Source organism: Mustela putorius, unplaced genomic scaffold, assembly GCF_011764305.1.
Source record: "Mustela putorius furo isolate JIRA1106 unplaced genomic scaffold, ASM1176430v1.1 tig00000129_pilon_pilon_pilon, whole genome shotgun sequence".
Classification (NCBI taxonomy): domain Eukaryota; kingdom Metazoa; phylum Chordata; class Mammalia; order Carnivora; family Mustelidae; genus Mustela; species Mustela putorius.
This window is the reverse complement of record NW_025421290.1, coordinates 52,579,797-52,602,310: the sequence shown is the minus strand read 5'-3', so window position 1 is coordinate 52,602,310 and position 22,514 is coordinate 52,579,797. Positions and strand designations below refer to the sequence as shown.

The 22,514-nt window shown below is 67.0% G+C and overlaps 1 protein-coding gene and 1 long non-coding RNA gene across 6 annotated transcripts in view; one reads left to right on the top strand and one right to left on the bottom strand.

Annotated features, from left to right (window-relative positions):
- Positions 1-297: 297 nt before the first annotated feature.
- On the top strand, positions 298-1,373 carry LOC123390484. Its single transcript, XR_006605074.1, has 2 exons — positions 298-641; positions 861-1,373. It is a non-coding gene; the product is annotated as an uncharacterized LOC123390484 (long non-coding RNA).
- PACS2 (phosphofurin acidic cluster sorting protein 2) overlaps positions 376-22,514 on the bottom strand; it is a 52,666-nt gene continuing 30,527 nt past the window's right edge. The window contains exons 3-25 of one of the 5 annotated variants that reach the window (XM_045074562.1): positions 20,470-20,559; positions 19,258-19,383; positions 17,780-17,942; positions 17,231-17,304; positions 16,889-16,969; positions 15,734-15,793; positions 13,593-13,750; positions 11,847-11,937; positions 11,621-11,695; positions 10,965-11,107; positions 9,985-10,117; positions 9,608-9,712; positions 9,361-9,467; positions 8,903-9,057; positions 8,511-8,621; positions 8,121-8,229; positions 7,377-7,409; positions 4,284-4,326; positions 3,078-3,120; positions 2,813-2,948; positions 1,911-2,137; positions 1,648-1,761; positions 376-1,055 (exon numbers count right to left, since the gene is read on the bottom strand). In XM_045074562.1, coding sequence (XP_044930497.1) covers positions 937-1,055; positions 1,648-1,761; positions 1,911-2,137; positions 2,813-2,948; positions 3,078-3,120; positions 4,284-4,326; positions 7,377-7,409; positions 8,121-8,229; positions 8,511-8,621; positions 8,903-9,057; positions 9,361-9,467; positions 9,608-9,712; positions 9,985-10,117; positions 10,965-11,107; positions 11,621-11,695; positions 11,847-11,937; positions 13,593-13,750; positions 15,734-15,793; positions 16,889-16,969; positions 17,231-17,304; positions 17,780-17,942; positions 19,258-19,383; positions 20,470-20,559 — 2,496 coding nt within the window. In that variant the 3' untranslated portion in view covers positions 376-936. Of the gene's footprint in view, positions 1,056-1,647; positions 1,762-1,910; positions 2,138-2,812; positions 2,949-3,077; positions 3,121-4,283; positions 4,327-7,376; positions 7,410-8,120; positions 8,230-8,510; positions 8,622-8,902; positions 9,058-9,360; positions 9,468-9,607; positions 9,713-9,984; positions 10,118-10,964; positions 11,108-11,620; positions 11,696-11,846; positions 11,938-13,592; positions 13,751-15,733; positions 15,794-16,888; positions 16,970-17,230; positions 17,305-17,779; positions 17,943-19,257; positions 19,384-20,469; positions 20,560-22,514 lie in introns of those variants that run through there. The other 4 variants (XM_045074563.1, XM_045074564.1, XM_045074565.1 and 1 more) reach the window with 4 other exon arrangements.

The window sequence follows — 22,514 nt, the reverse complement described above, 5'->3', positions numbered from 1 at the left end:
AGCACAGTGATGGCTCCAGAGTGGCCAGAGGGACCGTGAGTTGGGGGCTGGGGGACTGGGATGTGGGACCGCACTGGCCGGCTCTGCCCCAGCCCCAGGGGCTGCTGGGACATCAGAAGAGCAGCGTCTGTTTGGCAGCTACGTTACAACATGTATTTAAAAGCATTGAGGGCGCCTGGGTCGCTCAGTGGGTTAAGCCACTGCCTTCGGCTCAGGTCATGATCCCAGGGTCCTGGGATCGAGTCCCGCATCGGGCTCTCTCCTCAGCGGGGAGCCTGCTTCTCCCTCTCTCTCTGCCTGCCTCTCTGCCTGCTTGTGATCTCTGTCAAATAAAATCTTAAAAAAAAAAAAAAAAACAGCATTGAAAATATCTGCTACTGTAAAACCTCCGCGGCCCCGCGAGGCTGGAGTTTATTGGGAACCACAAGTGGGCGGTGCTGGGGCGTCTTGTGGCCGCTGGACAGCTGCCCAGCCTCCGTGTTCTGCTCAGGGCACTCCCGACGAGAGGCCGGCCTTCGGCGTCCAGCCACCCGGCTCTGTGCCTGCGCACACAGGCGCCCGCGGATCTGTGCGGCCACCCGCCTGACCCCAGCTCCCTGAGGAAGCAGAGTCCTGGCTTTCAGGAAGGACAGGACGCAAAGGTGAGGACCCTTCTTGCTGGGAGGCTCGGGAGGTCCTGAGGCTGGAACACACCTGGTGGTTCTCCAAGCTCAGCACGGCCTGCCCGCCCTCCCCCCGCCCTCCCGGCAGGTCTGGTTAATGGGCAGAGCAGTTAACGGGCTCCGGGGTGGGGGCTCCTGGCGAGTTTCCGGGTGGAGAGCACATTCATACTTAAGACTGTTTTTCTTTGTGTTTTTAAGGGTCTCTGTAGTAAACTGAAATGTTAGCAGAAAAGCAGCTGGGCCCTCCCGCGCCGTCCAGGGCTTCGGGGCGGGGCTAGCAGGCGGACTTGGAGTGTCCAAAGATGCAGACGGGGAAGTGCTTCACGTGGGAGGACCACTGCGCGGCCAGCTGGAAGAACTTCACGTCGCTCCACTCCACGCCGTCGATGAGGACTGTGAGGACAGGACCGCCTGACCGCCGGCCCACCGTGCCCCGGCTTCCCCCAGGGACCCCAGCTGCCCGGGAGGCACGCGCCGGCCAGTCCTCCCACCGCCATCCACAGCCCCGCAGCCCCCACAGGGCTGTGCCGGGTCAGACACCCTCCGCTTAAACCGGAAGAGCCGCGGAGGAAGGCCGAGCGTTCTCGACCCCGGTGGCCATCAGACTCAGACTCATGAAGAGAAAACTGTCTGGGCTCCGTTTTCTGAATTAACAAGTTGCAGAAAATCGTCTATAAAAGGTCTAAGATATAAAAAGCAATCTTAAAAGAAGGGAAAGGATTGAGAAGTTCTCTCTCAGAACTGAGAAGGCTGTTCTGTGCGCACACATGCTTCATCCAGGTGGGTCCGAAGCTGCCGGACACCCACTGGGCAGCCGGACGGTTTGCAGAGGGGACGTTCAGAAAGCCTCCCCTGCTTCACTTGCGCGCTTTAGACAGAGCCGACAGGGACTTGGGCCCAGGACCCCCTCCCGCGGGCTCCCCAGGGAGGGCAGGACCTGTGGACGAGAGACGCCCCAGAGTCCTGGGGCCCCCCAGGTGCTCACCCCGCAGCATGTTCTGCTGGTGCTTGGCTGTGCAGATGAGGCGGCTGATGCCCTCGATGCACTGGCTCTTGGACTCCACGTCCTTGTCCTTGGTTTTCTTGGGCAGAAACATCACTAGGAGGGAAGGGCTGCAGGGCTCAGCCACAGCCCTCGGGGCCCTGCCGACCCCAGCCGCCCACGCCCCACTGGGACCCCAGCCGCCAGCCCTCCTGCCTGCCCAGGTGGCCCCTCTTCAGCCCCCGGCCGGGCCGCCCCCACCTCACCCTTCTTGTTCTTCTCCTTGGTGACCACGGTCATGGACATGGTGGGCGTGGCTGCGGCCTCACCACTGCCGGGCAGCCTGCTGACCTGGAGAGACCGGAAGGTGCACTTGAGCGTGTTTTTGGTGGCGGGCGGGTCCCTCTTCTCCACTTCTCTCTTCCTGTCTGCGGGCGGGGCCGCCGTCCAGTAGTCCACCTGCAGCCCCATCAGCTCGGCGCCAAGGCCCTGGCTGCAAAAGCAGAGGGGCCTCACTTCTCTGTCCCCCCTCGGCGGCTGGCACAGGCCAGGGGAGGGGCCCCCTGGCACCTGGGCTGCCCGTCGCCAGGGGGCCGCCAGGGTTGGGGTGGGGAGCCCCAGTCCTGGAGCCTCTGGGGACACACAGAGGTCACCCCGAGCATCTGGGCTGGCCGCTCGCCTGCTCTCTCCAGCCACCCCTTCGAGTCTGGAGTGCCAAGGTCATCTAGCTCCATGGGAGGTGTGGTCCCCATGGGAGCGGGGGCAGCCCTAGGACCCTGGGGCCCACGGGGGTGGGTGGGAGGGGCTGCCGACACCTCCCCCGCTGGCTCCCACAGCCGTTACCCACATCCGTCTCCCGACCCCGTCTGCAGGCAGGGTCCTCCGTTCACTTAGTCTGTGTGGTTTCTATTCCTAGCGCCCCCAGGGCTGGGAAGGGGACAGGTCTCCCAAGCCAGCCAGGAACTGTGCCACCCCCACTCAAGGGGACGCCTGGCCCCCGCAAGCCTGTGTCTTCCCCAGGGCCACTGGGAGTGTCCCCTCTGGCTGAACCCTCCGCTGGCTGGTATGGTCACAGCCACCAGGGGTCCTCCGTGCTAACCGAGGGCCCGCTGCATCAGGGGCTCACTGAGGACGGAGTGGGGCGCCCACCTCGCGCGGTCACGCTTACCTGGGGGAGGACAGGCCCCCGCTCACCGACGGGGAGGAAGGCGGGGTGGGCGAGGCCTCCTTGGCCGCGGGAGACGTGGACGGTGGGGTGGATGAGAGCACACTGGAGCCCGAGGGGGCCGCGTCATCAGAGTCACCTTCGGGAAGGAGTTGGGCGGTGCTGAGCTCCCCTCTGGCTCTGTCCCCAGAGCGGCAGGAGCTGCCAGGTCTCCCACAGTAGGTGTCCCTCCCCTTTCCAGCCCCGAGGGCGGGGAGCCCGGGGTTACCTGACGTGGCTGAGGACGGTTCTACTATTCCGACTTTGACCACCTGTAAGGCAGTGGGATGCAGGCTGGCGGCCACGTGCTGAGCTGCTGCCCTCCCGCCTGGGCACGCCGAGGGCTATCTCCCTGCGGGCGCCCTCCTGCCGTGCCCCGCCCTCTGGGGGGCTCTGGGCTGGAGCAGGGCCCTAGTTCTTCCCGTCCTTGGAGCAGAGCTGAGCCCAGGGTGGCCTGGCTCCTCCCACTGCCGTGGCGGCCCCCTCCGAGGTCAGCCTGCCCCCCGGGGAGGGGGCATGGGGCCCACACTCTGGCCCTCCACAAACCCTGGGCCTGCAGCTGGCCTGGTGTGGGGTGAGGGACCCCTGCCCCGCTCAGGGCCTGCACCAGGCACCAAGTGGGCTGATGGGTGTACGAGCCACGCACAATTAAACCAGTGAAGTGACTACTTCCGTCACAGTCACTTGGGTGCTTCCAGTGTCCACGGGGTTTGGTGCTGTCCCCTTCCAGTGGGTCAGAAGGTCCCCTGAGACAGGTGCCCCTGCACTAACTCCATCCCGGGCGGGCCACTAGGTGCCCTGACGGCTGGCCAGGGTCAGCGATGGCATGGACACCCTGCTCTGCCTGTGGCTCCTGCAGCGGCTGCCAGGGCTGGGGGCCTCCGGGCTCTGGAGACTTGCGCAGTGGCCCAGCCGGCAGGGAGCAGCCGTGGGAGAAAGACAACCTCCCATTCACAAGCCACGCCCCCGGCTGCGCAGGCTGGCACGGGAGGCACCCCTTCCTGTCCTGTGATTCCCGAGGGACAGAAGCACCCCTTCGCCCCATCCCTGTAGGACGGGTCCCAAGACCCTGCTGGCTCTGGCACCCAGCCCCAGCCGAGTCTGACCCAGCCCGTGTGCCCAGGACGTGCTGGGCACAGAGCCCTGGCCTCCAGGGGAGCTGTCTGCTTGCACCAAGCAGAGCTGGGAGCAGTGACCACCTCCGGGCCCGGCCCAGCCCTGCTCAACGTGGGAAACAAACACGGAGCAACGAGCTTTAAGGTGGGGGTGACGTGAGGAGTCTGTCCCTCAAATCGGCAAAGAAGGTTCTGGAACACACCGAGTTAATGCAAGCAGGCGCTACAAAAGCTTGGCAAGTGGGTCGTCCCCATGTGGGTGAAGCCACACGCGAGGGACGCCTCGGGGAAGGCCAAAGCCCCACCAGAGCAGTACTCACCCCTACGAAGGGGATGAACTTTTGAGAGGACTCTTCGTCAGGGCTGAGAACGAGAAACAGGAGCCGGTCAGTCCCCTCTCACTCCGCCAGCAGGCAGCGGCGCCCACACCCCACCCACGCCCACCCCTGCCCTCCGGCCCTGGGCTCAGCTCTCTGCAGCGGGGGACCAGAGGCCTGTGGGGAGCCGTGCGCGAGCCCAGCTTCTCCGCCCGCTAAACCTGCAGGCCTCTGTTTCCACTCGGCCCCAAGACGACCGCTTGCGGCAGGTGCCCCGGGACCCCCAGCATGCGGGGCTGACCGAAAGCCAGGCTGCAGAGTTTCTCTAGTCTTCGGCAGGCTAGGTGAAGTCTGTGCCGGCCAGAGGGATGGGGCAGGGGCGGTCCCCAGGCCTCCGGCCTCGGGCGCAGGGTGCACACGCCAAGCCCTGGGGCAGAGCACCACCCCAAGGGCAGCCTCAAGGTGACACGGAGTCTCTGGGGCCATGCTGCTGGTGGAGGCCAGCCAGCACGGTGGCCGTGAGGTTCTGTCTGGACTGGGCCCTGCCGGCCTACCCTCGGCTCCCCTGAGATCGCCAGCGGAGGACTGCGTGTCAGAGGCCCTCGGAGGGGGGCGTGGGGGACGTGGGCAGCAGCCAAGGGGACGCAAACCATGCCCGAGCTGCATGGGCCAGGCCCGGCCCGCCGCTCATCTCTGCAGATGGCCACACGGTGACCGGTCTCTGCCACAGGGCCCAGGCCGCTCTGCACCAGGCTCTCCTGCTCCTGACCCTTGGGAGAACCTACGGGGCAGGGCCAGTGCTGGGCCTCCTGGAACCTCAGAGGAGGGAGGCGCCTGCTTGCCTGGCCTCCCCCCAGCTCTGCCTCTTCCACCCCCCGCCCCGAACATCAGAGCTGGCGTCACAGAGCAGACCTTCTGCAGGCGGCTTTGCATGGGCTCTGGGGTGCCCACCTGCTGGCTGCCATGGTTCCCCCCAGGCACAGGGCTGTTTGGGGAGAAGCCTGGTCAGCACCCCCACCCAAGGGCCCTGCTCTTGTGGGGATGGAGACAGGCAGCTGGCCAGGGTGCCCCACCAAGTGTTGGCACCTGGCAGCCAAGGCCAGTGCCAGCAGGAGGCGCTGTCCTCGCCCAGAGGCTCAGCACCCGCCTGAGGGAAGGGCGGTGGGCAGGCTGCTGGGTGCCCCCTGGACGCAGGGCCCTGGCCTCTGAGCTAGCACCGCCCACACCTCCGAGGAAGTCCTGGGTACTGTCTTTGGACGAACCACCTACAGAGGAGGACCATCCCACTGAAGACCGCCGGACGCCCAGCCGCTCTGACCCGAGGGGACAGAGCTCATCCCCGGGCAGTTCGAACCCTGTGCCAGGCCCGCTGGCACAGGCGAGCTCCTCAGGGGCCCCCACCCGCAGGGCTCCAGGACCCTCGCCACAAGCAGCACGCAGGGAGGCGGACGGGGGCTGGAGGGGCTGGGAGATGCCACCACACGGGGACGCTGCTGGGTCTGAGCCGCAAGCCGAGCCTCTGGCCATGCAGACAACATTCAGCCCGTGACACGCCCGCGGGACAGGGGGGACACCGGCTTGCCATGAGGCCCCTGCACTCCGGACCTGTTCTGGGTGGGGCAGAGGTCAGGATTCCTCAGGCTCCCACGTGTGGCTCCGTGGTGGGGCCCCCGCACCCCGGCCCATGAGACCACACAGGGGAAGCACAGCTGTGCCTCAGCTCGTCGCTGGGGGCGTGGAGCCGGGGCGCAGAGGACGCCGTCCCTGGACGTGCCCCCGGGGAGCTCCTGGGGCTGCGCGCAGCTGGTGTGGGTCTGAGGGCAGGCCGGGAGCTGTGGGCAGTGTAGACCGTCTGCAGGCGCTCTCCAGGGGCAGGAGATGGGGCCCTGAGAGCCAAGTCCACTGCCCACCGTCTCCTGGGTTTCCTAAGCCCTCTGTCCTCTGTCCAGCCAACAGAGGCCACCTCCTGACCTCCTGTTCGGGCTCTAAGGGCGGCCAACACGCTGGGCCTCCCTGGGCCCCACCCGGTGCTGGTGTCACCACTGTGGCGCGGAGGTGGGGGCAGGGACACAGGACGAGGGCCAGGGTCCCCTAAACCCGGGCTGGGGAGACAAGAGACTGGTGCCAGGCAGCAAGCAGGCTGCGGGTGTCCGCGGCATGGCCCCCCGGGGCGGTTGGAGCAGTCACAGGCACACCACGGCTGGTCTTTCTTTAGCTCACAAAGGCTCGTTTAGCAGGACCATGGAGGAACGCAGACCCTTCCTCCTAATGTGTCCAGCAAGGAGGTTGCCGGGGGCCCAGAGACCACGGGCTGGTGGGCCCAGGAGAGAAAGAACCCAAGACACAGAGTGGAACAGCGCCCTGGTGGGGGCCCGACACATAGGCCACCAGGACAGGCAAGGGGAGCCCCCCAAAAAGGGCAGCTCTGGGGGCACCCTGAGGCGTGGCTCTAGAGCACAGGTTTTGAAGAAGGGAGTCATGCGGGTGAAAAGCCCTTCACTGAGCGTGGGGGTCACGGCGGCTTAGCCGCTGCCCAGCTAGGAACTGCTCTGTGCCGCTCTCCGCAACCCGGGGCGCAGGGCCCATAGCCAGGCTCGGAGCGCGCCATCCGGGCAGGCCCCCCGCCTGTGGCCTGCACAGCCTCGCGCGCAGAAGCAGTCGTGGTGCGGCCCTCCCAGGGTGCTGAGCCCGAGTCGGGTCGGCAGACACGCTGGGCTGGGACGAAAGTCCACACGCAGTCCGCGTGGCATCAGCGGCCCAGCCACCTGCTTCTCCTGCAGGACATGGTGCCCAGGTCTCAGCACAGACTCCGTGGACGGGCTCCACTCGGCGCTGCTGCCAGAGGCACCCCGGGCTGCGGCGCACAGAGGACAGCCTGCCCGCCATGACGTCAGCCCACGGTGCTCTGCGCTCCTCTGAGCTGGGCGGAGACGGAGAGCCAAGTCCTGGCTCGGGGTGCCCACCCACCCGCCGCTCGGCCAGGGGGGCCCTGCCTGCCGGGTGGCAGGATATGGGACGCCCCCTGCCGGCTCTTACTGCTAAACAGCCCTAAAGACCAGCACGGGGACACGGGCGCAGACCCAGGGACAGCGGTACCTGAGGGTAAAGTCAAAGTGAAAGTTCTTTTTCCTTTTCGGAAAGCCACCAAAAGAGAAAACACAGAAACATTATCACGGGCTCAGCAGCACGTCCGGCTCGCGCGGGAAGAGCCCAGCGCTGTGAGCCAGGCAGCCACTGCGGTTTCCCATCTCGTGCGGGGGGAGCCACGAGTGTCCCGCAGACGGGACCCCAGACACTTCTCCTCTTCCGACCAGCCACAGACCTGGCCCTCAGCCCACCTCCCTGAGGGGCCCATTGCCCTTGTGGGCCTGGCCGCCAGCCCTCTGCCTGGCTGCGGCTGTGGCCCCCGCGCCTGCCCGCTGTCGGGCCAAGAACACGTCTCCAGCCTGGGAAGCCGAGGAGTCTGAAGGAGCCTGGGCCTGCGTTCCCAGAGCAGGTCCCGGCCAGGACAGGGCCAAGTGACGGGGGTTCCCTTAACCTTTGTTGTGGGAAGTTCCAGCACACTACGGAGAGGAATCCTGATGGGCTCCTTCTGACGGGCTCCGAGGAGACCTGGGGCCGCCAGACCCACTCACGGGGTCCCCTCCCAAGCCCCGTTCGGTTCCGTCCCTTGGCCAACCAGGTTTGTCCCCGCTGACCGTGCTGCCCAAAGGCTCTGAGACCAGAGCAGGTGGGGAGGCCTATGGGGGGCGGTGGCTGCGGGCGGCCGTGTCCGTGGCATGGAGCGGGGGCCCCTCCCCTTTCCCCGCACCCCGCCCCGCCCGTGGCCCAGCGAGGTACCTCTTCTGCTTGTAGGTCAGCATGGCCTCCGCGATGGGCAGCTGGTGGGCACAGTTGGCGCCTGCGATGTACTGTGTGATCCTCGACACGATGTCTGGCGTGTCCTGCACTGCACGAGAAGGCCAGGCGGGGTCCGTGGGGGGCCACACTCCCCATCTACCCTGCGTGCTGTCTCCGGGGCTGCCCGGGTCCCAGCCCAGGAGCAGTGGCAGCACTGAGGCCGGCTGAGGGACCTCCTGCCCTCATGGTGTCTCCAAATCCCTGGGAGCCCTCGCCAGGGGCCCCCATGGCCAGCCCACTCTGAGGCCCACGACAGCCGGCAGGGAGAACCGGGCAGAGGCCCCGTGTCTCCCCAGGGAGGCCCCACCTGGCCGGGGCCCCAGGCCTCACCAGCGCTCTGGGCCTCCAGCTTGTTGAACAGGTCTCTCCAGGCCAGGTCCTGGAAGAAGTTGTTGTAGCGGTAGTCCACGGAGCCCAGGTACCGGGCCACGGGGTGGGAGCCTGTGAGCCGAGGGGAGGCCGTCAGGCCACATGGGCCACTTGGTGCCCCTCAGAGCCCTGCCCCACTCCCGGGGGGCATAGGGGCCACCGCGGAGGTGCATGGGGCCGGCGAGCCTCCCCCCCCAGGATCTGCCCCCCCAGGGACCGACAGGGCGAGCCCACGGACACGGAGCCATGTCCCACGGGCTTGGATCGTGTGGGGACTCACACGCAGCCCGGCCTCGCTTCCCCGGCCGGCACCGGGGGCCCCGGCGCCCCCACCGCCCGCCCCTGCCCCTCACCCAGCGGGATGACGAGAAAGCGCATGTAGCCCAGCCAGTCGGGGGTCTTGTGGGACAGCTGCTCCACGAAGAGCCGCAGCACGGCGCTGAGGTAGTGCTGCGCCCCGGCCACGGCGATCTTCACGGGCGGCGGCGGCTGGGAGTTGCAGTTGCAGCTGCGGCCCCGCAGGCAGGACAGAGGGGACGGACGCCTCAGGGAGCCGGCCCCGCGGCCAGGACTGCCCCGCGCGCCCGAGCGGCCCCCAGGCAGAGGAGGGCTGAGCCCCGGGCCACGAGGGCCCACTCATGATCCCGAGACGGCCGCCAACACCCAGGTCATCCCCCCGCCCGACCGCCAGACCCGGACAGAAGACGGGGCTGCCCACGGCTGTGTGCGGGCTCGTCTGGAGTCCGCCCCCGCCCCTGCCCCCGGGACAGAGCCATGGGCGTGGCCGCAGCGGGGCCCCAGGCGGACTCACTATCTCTGGATCCTCGAGACGATGGTGCTGAAGGCCGCCTGCACGTCCGCTGCAGAGCAGGTGCACACCACGGGCAGCGCGTGCCTCTGCAGGACCTCTGACAGGAACTGCGGGCGAGGAGGGCGCGGCCTGGGCCCCAACGCTGCCCCCGGCCGCCCGCCAGCACCGCCCCCCGACCCCTGCTGCGGGGACGGCGCCCCCCAACCCCCCCTTCCCACCACAGGGAGGACACTCGGCCCGTCCCCACCTGCCCCTGCCAGTCGGAGGTGTTGACGAGAATGATGTTCTCAGGAAGCTGGTCGTCAGAGATGAGGATGTGGTTCAGCTGGTCATACACGGTCTTCCTGGGGATCTGGAGACACAGGTCCCCCGCATGGGTAGGAGGCGTGCTGCAGCCCCTCAGCCGCCCAGCGGACCCCTCCTGCTCCCAGCAGTGGGCAGGAGAGGCCGGCCCCGTCCTCGCTCAGGAACTCAGCTTTGCCCTGGACAGCAGTCACTGGGCCGAAGACCCTGAGGGACCGTCACAGCCCACGAGGTGGCCGGGCTGCCGCCCCCCGGAGCCAGCAGTACTGGGTCGGTCCTGGGCAGTGTGGCCTCTGCCCGTGCCCCTCCCAGAGCGCACACCTGCAGCTGGCTCCTCGTGTCCGGGCACCGCTCGTTGTCCAGACTGTTAGCACGCTCGTTCTGCGGCCTCGCGGGCTGCCGCTCCTTCAGGGACGTGCTCCGACCCCGGCGGCCGGCCTGCTTCCCCTCAGACCTGCAAGGAAGCAGCATAGGCTGGGGCCGGCCCATGTGCTCACCAACCCAGGGGAGGGGACTGCTTGGCGGCGGGGGCCGTGGCGGACTCACACAGGCTGGCAGGGCAGGGGGCAGGCAGGGCGAGGGGCCCATGTGGCAGCCACGCCCACACTTGGCACAGGCGCTTTCTCTGTGGGCATAAGGCCCGACACAAAAGGTGTGCGCCGGCTGTGCAGAGCCCAGGCCCCGAGAAGGGGGCTCTGCTGCCCGAAGGTCCCAGCCCCGTGGGTCTTGGGGCGGGAACGCAGGGCCCGGCGGCTGTGGCCATGTGTGGTGGTCCAGAGGGTGTGGCCAGGGGCCCAAGGAAGGTGACGGGATAGGCTGGAGAGCACATCCCCAGGAGGGGATCCGAGGTGACCCCCGGACGGACCCACACGGCAGCGGGGACGGGTAAGAGGCGCTGCGGGAGTTTCCTCCACTGGGAAGCTGCCTGGGTTCCTGCCACTCTGAACCCCCACCTCCATGACGCCCACCGTGAGGGGCAGGGTCCCCGCCCACAGAGCTGCCATGGCGGACCCAGCACCACCACGGCCTGGGGGCTGCCCCGCCAACCACACCAGGCTCTGGGCCCGGCTGGGCACGCCCCCTCCACACCAGCACCCAGGGCTATGCCGGTCCACTTCAGCCCCAAAGGCCTGCTGGCAGCTGCTACAAACACGGGGTGGGGGTCCCACGTGGCTCTCCGGGGCGGGCCCCGAAATCCCCATGCTTCTAAGCGATTCCCATGCAGTCAGAGGGGGCCCACCGCCCACACTGGCCCGCGGGTACCGTGCCCGCCCGCCCGCCTGCCCAGGGCATCCCGTCACCTGGAGGCAGGGAGGACGAGGGACTCGGTCTTGGTGATCCGTCCGCTGGGTGGCAGCTTCTCCGCGAACAGGTCCAGAGCCGAGGTCTCTGCCTCCGGGCTGTCCTCGGGCTGTGCCGGCTGCTCCCCGGGGGCGGGCGTGCTCTGAGATGCAGAGAAGGGGCTCGAAGGCAGGGCACATCCTACAGGGGCTCCCCTTGAGGCCACAGTCTCAGGCCCGGGGAGCCCCTGGTTTGGGTGGGGGTGTGTGGGCTGGTTTCAGGCCGACAGCTCTCCACATGGGGCACAGACACCTCCCCCTGGGGAGCTGAGCCGACCTCCATTCCCACCCACGGGGCTCCCGGCCCTGGCTGCCAGGGGAGCCCAGCACGAAGCCTCCCGCGAACCTGCCCGCAGCCCAGGACCCTGTCCCTGGGAACCCCCACGAGGGCAGAGACAACTGGAGCCTTCACAGAGCCTGAGCTGACAGCAAAGCAGGGGGATGCCCCCATCCTCCTGGAACTAGGGTGACTCCGGGGGACCCTGACTGTCCCTCAGGGTGGGGGCACCCTCACTGTGGTTCTGTGCCCTGGCCCTGGGAGATGGGGCTAAGGACCCCAGAGGCAGCGCGTCAGTGGCTCTATGCCTGACCCAGGGCATGAGCCCACGCTTACTCACGGGGGTCACCGTGTCGGAGGTGCTGTCGCTGGGCTGCTTGCCTCCCAGGGCCCGGGTCTTCTCAGGCACGTCGGCCTATGAGGACAAGATGGGAATCAGGCATTGAGCAGGAGGCTGGGGCCCCACAGACCAGGAGCACGGGGTCAGGCCGTGCACAAGCTCCCCTCGGCGCAACCCAGAAGAGACAGCTGCCCCTGCGGGAGAGAGGGCTGCCGCGTCTGCTCACCGGACTCGGAGGCTCCTTGTGGCTCCGGACGCTGTGCAGGCTCCCGATCTCTGTCTGCGAGCTGGAGTGCGACAGCCCTTCGAAGTAGGGCCTGGGTGCGGGGTGGACAGAGGTCACCCTCCAGGGCCCTCCCCACCCTGAAGGTCCAGTCCCCGTGCTCCTGGGATCCGGCAGCCACGCAGAGCTGGGGGTGCTGGGCGGTGGCGGGAACGACGGCCCCGGGGAGGACCCCGAGCGCCGCCCCCCGCGGAGGACCCCGAGCACCGCCCCCGCGGCCCTTCTTGGCGCCCCCACCCACTGAGACGCCCGCTGGAGACGGCTCGCATGCCTGAAACCCACCCACTCCCGGCCTTCTCCCCAGGAAGGGTGGCCGGCGGCACAGGCGTGCAGGCAGCCTCAGGCCCCACGGCCAGCTCGCGGCAGCACAGCAGCAGCCTGAGACCACCACAAGGTTGCCATCAGCAGGCCCAGCGACCCCAGGCCGGCAAGTCCACACCCCTGCCCCCTGCAAGACAGCAGGGCAGAGCTGAGGGAACTCAGACACTCAGAACACAGTGCGGCCGAAATGGTGGGTGGGGTGTGCCCCCTGGGGACAGGGAAACGCAGGGGCAGGACCAGGGCCGGAGATGCCCACGCACAGCCCCGCGACTGGGAACGGCAGCTGGCCCATAACGGGCTCTGCGGGGCCTCCGCCAGCAAAGGCGGCCCAGCTGAAGGCGGCCCAGCCCAAAGCGTCTCGGCAGCCTTGCCGGCTCTGCTGGGGGGAGGCACCACAGGCGCGGCAGCGTGTGGTGGGCCGAGACGGTATGCGGACCCCCGAGAGGCACCTGCAGCAAAGGCCAACGGCCGACAGCTAGACCAGAGCCCACAGACGCCACAGGCACGCCCACTACGGGACTGGCCACGGTGGGGGGCTGGAGGCCACCTGCACAGAAAGCCCGCCCTCCCCGCGTGCATCTCTGTCTCACTGACTTGGATCGAAAGGTTAAGGGGTGTCTGGGGCTCAGTCAGGAAGCGTCTGCCTTTGGCTCAGGTCAAGGTCCCAGGGTCCTGGGACTGAGCCCCGCATCGGGCTCCCTGCTCAGCGCGGAGTCTGCTTCCCCCTCCCCTGTCCCCCACGCCCGCTTGTGTGTGTGTGCACTCTCTCTCACATTTAAAAAAAACAAACAAAAAACATTAAAAGCAAAACTAGAAAGCCACAGATCTTCTGGACTCCAATACGGCCCCCACTCAGCAGCCACACAGTGTTGGGTCCCGTGGCCAAGCCTCCCCCGACCCCAAGCCCGGGCCTCCTGTGGTCTCCTGCCCCAGCCAGGCCGACCCCCGGCTCCTTGGGGACCAGCGCTAGCACTGCTCACCCCGGCCGGCCCCCTCCTGTGTCAGGTGCCTCGCTCAGCCCCGCCGGGCCCTGGGGAACCCCTGACCACCTTCCCCACTCAGAGCCCTTGCCCTCCATCTCTGACACCATGACCTCTTGCAGGGACGACCCCAGTGCCTGCTAACGGGTCTCCTGTCTTCCTGCTCCTGGTGGGCTCCAGAGAGATCTTTCCAGAATGCCTGATCCTGTCCCTTTGCCACTGCTCTCCCTCCAAAACACGGCAGACCAGGCTGTCTGCTCGGATGCACGCCTCTCCTCCCACGCCCCAGCTCTGGCACGCTGCCTGAGGCCCCTGCGGTACGGGGGATGGCAGGGCTGTGCCCGCCGGGCCTGGGGCCGGGGGCAGCAGAGGCGGCGTGTGGGCTCACCTGAGCTTTGGCTTGGGGGTGCTGAGGACACTGTCATCATCCTCCAGGTCCGGGCCACTGTCGCTGGGGTTTTCCATGTCTAACGTGTCATACAGAAGGTCCAGGTCCTCCTCTGCCTCGGGGACATGCTCTGCAGGGTCCTGCTCCGAATCCAGGACCTACAGTGAGGTCAGACGTGGGAGGGCAGGCTTGGGGGGGCATCCCCTTGGCAGGACAGACAGGAAGATGACACAGAGCCAAAATACCCTCTCTCCAGCACATGCCCCCAACCCAGTTCTGCCAGACACTGGGGTGACCCCTGGGACCTCCGGTCACCGGGTACCGGGCATAGCAGGGCCATTCTGCCCTCGTGGCTCGTGCTTCCACAGTGAAATGCACAGCAGGAACACAGGGCAGGGAGTGCCTCCTGGGACAGGCCCGCATGGGGCTCAGGGCTTGGAAGGCCTCCCTCCCCAGGGGCCCCCACCCTCTCACTGCTCCCTCCTCCCAACCCTGAACTGACTTCTGTCCCCACGTGTGGGCTCCCCCCAGAACGTCATGAAAGTGGTTACACAGTGTGCAGCCCTTGGCATGGGGCTCTGCCCACGCGGGCAGCTGTATCCAGAGGTGTCTGTGCTGTTTGCCTCCAGCCACGTCCCGTCACTGCCCGCCCATCCCTGAATGCGGCCTCGGCCTAGCTGGCCGCCAGTGGATAAGACACTCCAGGCTTTGCTGCTGCAGACAAAGCTCCTGGCACTGTCCGCCCCTCAGTCTTCGTGTGGACATCCTGGATCTTGTGAGCTGATACCAGGTGTGGGACGGCCGGCGGGATCGATCGGCCAGCGGGATGGCCGGGGGAGGGTCAAGCTGACGCTCGGAGGAGTGGCTCGGCCGTGTTCTGCAGCGGCTGCCCTGGAGCCGTTCCTGCCGGCATTGCGGTCCGGCTGCTCCCCACCTGTCAGCACCTCTGCACACCACCCTGCGAGGTCGCGGCGACCCTCTGCAGCCTCGGGAGGTCGCCTCACAGTGTCTCGGGGCTTCCTGGCTATTCAGGTTTCTGCTCAGAGAAAACCTCTAGTCGGGGCCTTTGACCGACTTTTGCGTCAGACCGTTAACTTCTCATCAGGAGTGTCTATTTGGGGCTGTGAGGTGCCTCTGGTCTGGCAGGCACAGCTCCCTTACGGGTCTATAACTTGCAAACACCTTCGAGGTGACGGCCGCCAGTTCATCTTCCTGCTGGGAGTTCAGAGCACAGGAGCATCCATGTTTGGATGAGGACGGACTCGCCTGGCTCTCCTGGCGGCCTGTGCGTCTGCTGTCCTGCCTAAGCCCCACGGCCGGGCCCCGCAGCCAAGATCACTCTCCTGAGTTCCGCGGTACAGGCACTTGCGTAGGTCTCTGACCCACGGGGCTAATCCGCACACGGTGCGGGTCTCGCGTGTGGACATCTGGCTGTGCTGTCACTAGCTGCGAAAGGCCTCCCCTCCCCCACGGAGTGGCCTCAGCATCCTTGTCATTTCCATGCAAGTCCGGGGATGAGCTGGTCCGCAGACAGGCAGCCGGGGGCCTCACAGGGACCCTACAGAAACTGCGGACGATCTAGAGAAACCGAGGCTGAGACCCTCGGAGAAGAGCTGCGGCCACGCCCCCGAGAGGCCTCCAGGCGTGTGGACGAGCGACCACGGCCACGACCACGCACGGCAGTGACACGCCACCGCTCCCGGGCGGCTCTAGGACCTTGGACTAACTCCCCTCTGCCCGCGTTAAAAGGAAAACGGAGGCGTCTCTCCTGTAGTTGTAAGAGCTGCACAAGCCCCTCCGGGCACATCTGGGGAGCAGGAAGCAGCGGAAGGAACTAACTAAGGAACTAACCAAGAACGGCCCGAAAATACCCTCAGAACACAAACGCACGGGCACACCGCCGAGCGACACCCAGCCCTCTGCCGGGCCGTTCACGGGGCTGCGATTCCAGATGCGGGTGGATGGCCTCAGCCCGGGCCTTGAGGTACCCCAGGGGTGGGGCGGCCCGCTCCCGCAGACAAGGACATGGTGCCTGGGGGCCGCGGCACAGGCAGCGGCGGAGCCAGGACGCGGCCCAGGTGCCCGAGGACCCTGGTCACACGGGACACCGAGGGCCTCGCCGTCCAGGCGGGGTCACTCACCTCATCCGACACTTTGAATCTCCGCAGCAATGCCACGACCTTCTGCTTGAAGTTTTGTTGCTGCGAGACAAGCAGGACAGACTCAGAACCCAAGGGGGCAGCCCCCCTCGGAGGCCACGCAGGTGCGGTGGCACGGAGGCCAGGCCCTCCCCAGCGTCTGACACACAGCTGGGGTTGGGCCCAGACCCAGGGGGAGGGGAGGGCGGGCAGCATCTCCCTCCAGGGCCTCCGAGTCGGCAAGGCTGCCGGCTCCTCCCAAGGCCCCACCTGGCCCCAGCAGCACCCGGCAGCCAGCCCACAGCGGGCAGGGAAGGTAGGGCTCAGCGGGGAGCCGGAGCCCCACTGCCCAGCGTGGCCCTGGGTCTCCGAGGCTGGAGCCAGCCGCCCCTGCCCCCCTCAGGGGGTGTCCCCAGAAAGGAGCCCCCCACAGCCCTGCACGGGCATCAGGGCTCTGGACCCGGAAGCGAGGCTCCCAGAGGGGCTGGCACGCTCCCCCTGCCACACGGGGACCAGGCCTGGGTCTGCTGGCAGAGGGGCGGGGGCTTCTGGGGCTGAGCTTGCGTCCCACGGGATCCGTGGCTGCCAGTGTGCGGCCCAGGCCAAGCCCGTGCACACAGGGCAGCTCGGCTCTGGGAACTCCCGCAGGGCTCTGAGCCCAGTGGTAGGCATCTTATGATGGCCTAAGGCCTCTGCCTGGACCTTTCCCCCAGATGAGAAGCGGGACAGCCCCGCCAAAGCCCGCGGGCCATCGTGCCTGCTGCGTGGCTCAGATGCCGAGTGCAGAAACGAGGCACCGGCCTCAAACGGCGTATCTGGGCACACACGGGACAGAGACAGCCTCCCCAGCTCTGCTCGTGGAGCGGCCTGAGCAGGTCAGCCATCGCTGCCCTCATGCCCGGCCCCCTGGACCAGGGGTGGCTGCCCGGGATAAGCACGAGGAGCCCACCCGTGACACTCCCATGGACGATGGCCAGCGCCTCGTGGCCTGCCTTCGGCACAAGGCTGTGGAGTCTCCCCACCTTCACGCCTCACCAAAGAGGCCAGGCCATGGGGGTCCCGGACGGCTGCCTCACATCCCAACCCCCACTCGGGGCCCCCAGCCCCCCAGCCCCCAGCCCCCTTTCCCCAGTGTTAGTAAAACCAGTTTCCACCGACCCTGGTCATGGACGCCGTTCTTACTATCGGTCGCCGCTGCTTCTTGGGTTTCCCCACATCAAAGTCCTCCTCGTCCAAGTCCTGGGAACACAAGCACAGGGCTGGCAAGGGCACCCCCGAGCGTTGGTGGGCCTGCGGCAGGGGCCCCCAGGACGGGAAGCAGGCGCCAGCAGCACACAGGGGCCGGTCTGGCCTCCATCTCCCCTCCCTCACGCCGGCTCGGGGGCCCCTGGCCATCCACACCGCATCCACGCACGGAGCGTCTGAGGGCCACGGCCCCGCACACCAGGCCCGGCACGGAGCGTCTGAGGGCCACGGCCCCGCACACCAGGTCCAGCCTACCTGTCCTTGCACGGCATCGTCGCTGGCCTCCTGCTCAGAGGAGAAGCTCTCGTACTCTTCCTCGGAGTAGTTATCTACGGAACGAGCAAGCGGAAGGGGGGGCACCCGGAGGTTCCGACTGGTGTCCTGGCAATGAGGCGGCGCCCGGAGCTCGGGGCCCCTGGACCTGCAGGGAGCCATGCGCAGTCCCCGCCCCCCAGGCGGACTTCGGGGGGAGCAGGCCTGCGCTTCCCCACTCCCACGGTGGCCTCTGTGGACCTCAGATGCTTCAGCCTAGATTTCCTGCCCAACTGGGCCCCTGCGTGCCCTCCCACACCTCGGGGGACAGCAGCTGCCATTGTGATGGGGGCAACAGCCGTGCTAGGACCTGTGCGCGACCTTGGAAGGCACCGCGGTCAAGCCCAGACTTGCCAGCGGCTGAGCTCACGCGCCTGCGGCCCAGGCTCCCAGGGCAGCCACAGTGCTGCCGGCGGGGCTGGAGGCCAGACACCCCGGGCCTCCCCGGCTTCTCCAACCCAGCAGGCGGGGGCCACCAGCAGCCGCACTCACCTGCAGACTTGGCCTTGGGCCCCGCCTGCATGGCGCTGTCCTCATGGTCGATGGGCTGGCTGGACAGCGAGAAGATCCAGATCTCAGCCACCTTGACGGAGACCTCCTTGAGGCTGCTGTAGAGGCAGAGCACCTGGCCGCCCTCGGAGGGGTGCTGCATCACCTGGGGGCGGGACTCGGTGCTAGAAAGGGCCTGGGGCAGGGCCAGCGGCTGGGGCTGGGGCTGGGAGGGCGGTCAGAGACACGTCCGTAGGGCAGGAGGACACTGGCCGAGACTCTGGGGGTCAGTGCCAGGCCCAGCCACCAGCGACCGACAACTGTCAGGGAGGGAGGGTCTGTCCAGAGGCTGCGGCAGAAGCAGACTGTGTGTGAGGCTGTGACTCTGGGCCACTAGGCCCCGGGATCTGCGTCCAGGGACCTGTGTCCATGGGGCCCCCAGGAGGACCAGCCACCAGCACGGGTGGGGGGTCTTGAGCGGCAAAGCCAACACCTCCCCAGGCCGGAGAGTCCTTGCTACCATTCCCGTCGGTGAGAGACTCCAGCTGACCGGGGTCAGGCTCACATGCTGTGCAGCGCCCCCTGCGCCCTGCCCGGTGACATCGCGGAGGACACCCCTGCGGGTCGGACCTTCTGCCTTGGGGCTCACTGGACCAAATCCAGGTGTCGGGACTTTAGGACCCGATTATGTTTAATTTGGGGAGCCTGACCTGGGTGCCAACTCTTGAGTGCGGACATGAAATTTTGGGGAAAGGTAATGTCTGTGACCACTACCATCTCAGAAACCAAGCCAGGAAGGTCAGCCAGCACCCAGACACATCCCCGGGCCCACGTGTGCGCAGCTGGACAGACACGTGCCCGGCCTCCCTCCGCACAACCCCACACCCGTGCCACCTGCCTGGAGGGACGCTGTCGGGAGTGTTAGGCAGGTAGGGTCTGAGGGGAAACAGGAGGCCGGTGGGCTCGACCTGGTGCCGTGGGCACGGGGCTCCTGGGCCAGAGGAGCAGGGCAGGGGCGGGGGGTCAGCCCTGCCCTCCCCCAGCTGGGCAGCGACAGCGTCACCGTTGCCTGGACAGCCCTGAACACGACCCCATGCGGTAAAGGCCCCAAAGCACAGAGGCCACGAGGGCTCTCGGCTGTCCTTCTCCAGGGCCCAGCCCAAGGCTCCCAAAGGCCCTGTGGCAGGCAGCGGCAGAGCCGGAACCCTCCTCCCAACCCCACGCACGGAACACCAGGTCCTCTGAGACTCAGCCGCGGCAGCCGGTCGGTTCTAACCCGTTTGTACGAACGTCCCTCCTTTCCTCCCCCACCAGCAAGCGCGTGCCGCCCACCTGGGCAGCCCACGGGCCAGGGCCATGCCCACGGGAGGGGACGCAGATGACCCACGCTGGGCCAGAACCCACCCACGGCCCAAGGGTGGCTGCTTGGGCCATGGGGTCAGGCCGGTCGGAGGCCTCTGGCTGGGCGGGGATGCGCGCACCTCGGCCATGTTGATGGAGCCCGCTGCCAGCGTCTTGTAGCCCAGGATCGTTCGGTTTTTGTACCGCTTCCTCCGCTGCAGCATGATCTGGAGCTTGTTGCCTTCTCTCTTCAGGAAGTGAGGGTACTGCAGAGAAGGGGTCACGGCTGCCATGTGTCCCCGCAGCCACGCCTGCCCAGCACCAGTAGGCCTTGGGGGCTGTCACAGGCCTCCACCAGGGACCCAGGGCAACCGCCGCTGGTTGACAGGAGCAGCTGGCTAGGGCCCCTGGGTCATGAGCAGGGTCAGCCAGTGCACGTGACCACGGCATGGACGGCAGCGGACGTGGCCCCAGAAGGGGCGCTGGTCGGAGACCCCAGAGCCTTCTGCAAGAGCAGGGTCACAGGCACGAAGCAGGGCTCGCAAAATATCCCTTAACACGTGCAGAAGCTGCACGCCCTGCACCGTGGCCCCGCGCTTCGAGACCGGGAGCTGCGTGTAAGCAATGTGCCAGGAAAGCGAGTCCCGCAGAAGGAAACCTTCACACGGACCCCAGAAGCTCCCGTAGGAGCAGAGCTGGGGTCACATGCTCCGGCCCCAGGCACAGCCACGCATGGAGAGGCACCCGGGCGGGAGGAGGGAGCCGGCGGGATCCCCGCAGATGGGTTGCACTCCCGTGAGGCGACAAGACTCGAAGGGGTTTGCAGGGGGTCGACACTGAGCACGTCTGAGGATCTACATGGTGCCTGCCTTCAGCCATGGTGCGGAGAGCACAGGGGCAGGGTGCACGCCTGCGGGGGCCTCGGGCCGGCCTGCTCCCACCGCAGACTCAGGCTCTGGAGGTCCCCGGGGAGGAGGGTCTGTGTCACACTGGGAGCGGCGTGTCCCGGACACACCGAGCCCCTGTGCACCGGCAAACTTCCAAAACTGAGGTCTGTGTTCCTCCCCATCTCTGAACGCCGGGACCAAATGGCCTATTTTCAGTTTGTTTATTCATTCATTTATGTAATCTCTACAGCCCACGTGGGGCTTGAACTCCCCACCCTGAGATCAAGAGGCACACACTCTCCCGGGGAACCAGCCGGCCGCCCCCACAACGCCCCAAGAGTGTGTCTGGGCCTCCGCGCGTTCTGTAGCGCGGGAGGGGGAGGGCGGGAGGGATCTCTAAGGTCCAGCAGGGCGGAGCTGCGTGTAAGCCCCGCGGCCGCTGCCCCAGCCCCGAGCCAGGCTCACCTGCAGGGAGAAGGCGAGCGCCAGGTCCGTCTCCACTTGTCCGCTGGGGGGCAGCACGATCTCGTGGGAGCGCAGGATCCGCTTGGAGCCCTGGGACAGAACAGGACCGGCTCCCAGGGTGGCCTCGCACCGGACATCACTCCCTCCAACCCCGCAGTGAAGACCCACAGATCAGACAGCGGCTCCCAGGTTCCCAAACACACCCTTGGGGAGATTTGTCAAGAGCCTTAAAAATGTCCCCTTCCGGGGCGCTTGGGTGGCTCAGTGGGTTAAGCCTCTGCCTTCGGCTCAGGTCATGATCCTGGGGTCCAGGGATCGAGTCCTACATCGGGCCACCTGCTCCGCGGGGAGCCTGCTTCTCTGTCTGACCCTCCCCCACCTCATGCTCTCTCTCTCTCTCCTTCTCTCTCAAAATCTTTAAAAAAAAAAGTCCCCATCCTGAGACCTCCAAGTCCAGGTGGTCCAGGCTGCTCCCTGCCACATTTAATGTAACTCCCGGAAATCCAGCAGCGGGGTGTGGGGGGGTCAGAGGACATGCTGGGGTCTGGGGGGGTCACGGGACAATGCTGGGGTGCATGGGTCACAGGATAATGCCTGCAAGGACCCTTCTGCATTCCTGCGACAGTGGACGGGTGAGTGGCCGCCTCCCCAGGGAGCCCAGTGTGGCAGAAGACGGTTCTAATGACAGCACAGCTGCCCTGGCCCAGGGTCAGAGACGAGAAGTCTAGAAACACATCCGAGAACACACAGACATGGATAAAAGACAAACATGCTATTTAATAACGACCCTTCACGTCACCAGGAAAAATTACTAAGTAGTAACAAATCATTAGTACAAAACGTCCAGATCCTCGCCTGAAACCATATACCAAAATACAGCCCGAATGGATCACAGATCTTCTCATAGTACAGCTTCCAGAACAGCTGCCCCCACACCCACGGAGCAGAGACGGAAGGCCAGGGCAGGAGGCCATGGATGGACACCACGTGACCCCTGCCTGCCGGGCACCAGCAGCCATCACATTCAGAGCAACAAAGACCAGAGGCTACCAGGGTGTGGGGGCTGGGGCTCCAAAGGCGGCCGACAGGGTGAGCGGGCAGACAAGCGGCTGAGGGCAGGAGCGCGCTGTGGGTCCGGGGCAGAGCACAGACGTGCGGGCAGACAGGAGCGACGGGCAGGGTCCCAGGCACAGGGCGGGGCTGGCCCCCGCGGGTGCCTTGCCCAGTGGATGCCCTCTGGGCCACGTCGCACCCTGTGCAGGGGTCGTGCTGTGGGCCCCTAGGCCTCTTCTGCACCAGACCCCTCAGAGGACCGGAGCTGACCGGCCTCGCTGGGAGAGGGAGGGCGGCGGCCACAGGCAGAGGGCACAGGCAGCGGGCCAGGGAAGTGGGCACAGGCCCCGGGGAAGGCAGGCCGGCCCACGCCCTCGGGGACCTGAGGGGCGGGGGGCTGCTGAGGGCACAGGAGCAGGTCTCGTGTCTCGGGGAAGATGGCCCAGCGGAGGGTCTGTGGGAGATGCCGGGCACTGGAGTGGAGGGGCAGCCAGTGAAGGGGGCACTCAGGTAGCAGGAAAGGCGCGGCTCCCGGATGGGGAGGCGGTCGTGTCAGAGGTCAACGGTGGCAGATTCAGAGATCGGGGTGCGTGAACTCCACCTCGCTCTGAAGCCCTGGCAAGACCATGAGCCCTCCTCGCCAGGGGGCTCAGAGCACAGCCCGGGCCGCAGGCGGGTCCCCCGCGGGGCCGGTCCCCGTGCAGCCGACGGGCAGCCTCGCACGCCTGGCTCTGACGGGAAGTTACCGCAGCCTCTTCAGGGAAGCAAGGGGTTTCTTCGGATCTTAAAGATGGCGGCAACCGACGGGGAAACTGAAGACAGGCCTCGCACGTCAGCGCTCAGCTGACTCGGGGGCCCGGAGACCCACGCGCCGGCGAGCCCCGGTGCGCCCGCACTGAGAGGCCTGGGCCGCGTCCCCGGCACCCCACAGCCCGTGAACGCGGGCTCCAGAGCCTGGGCCTGCGGGTCTAGTTTTGCCAGCGCACTGGGAC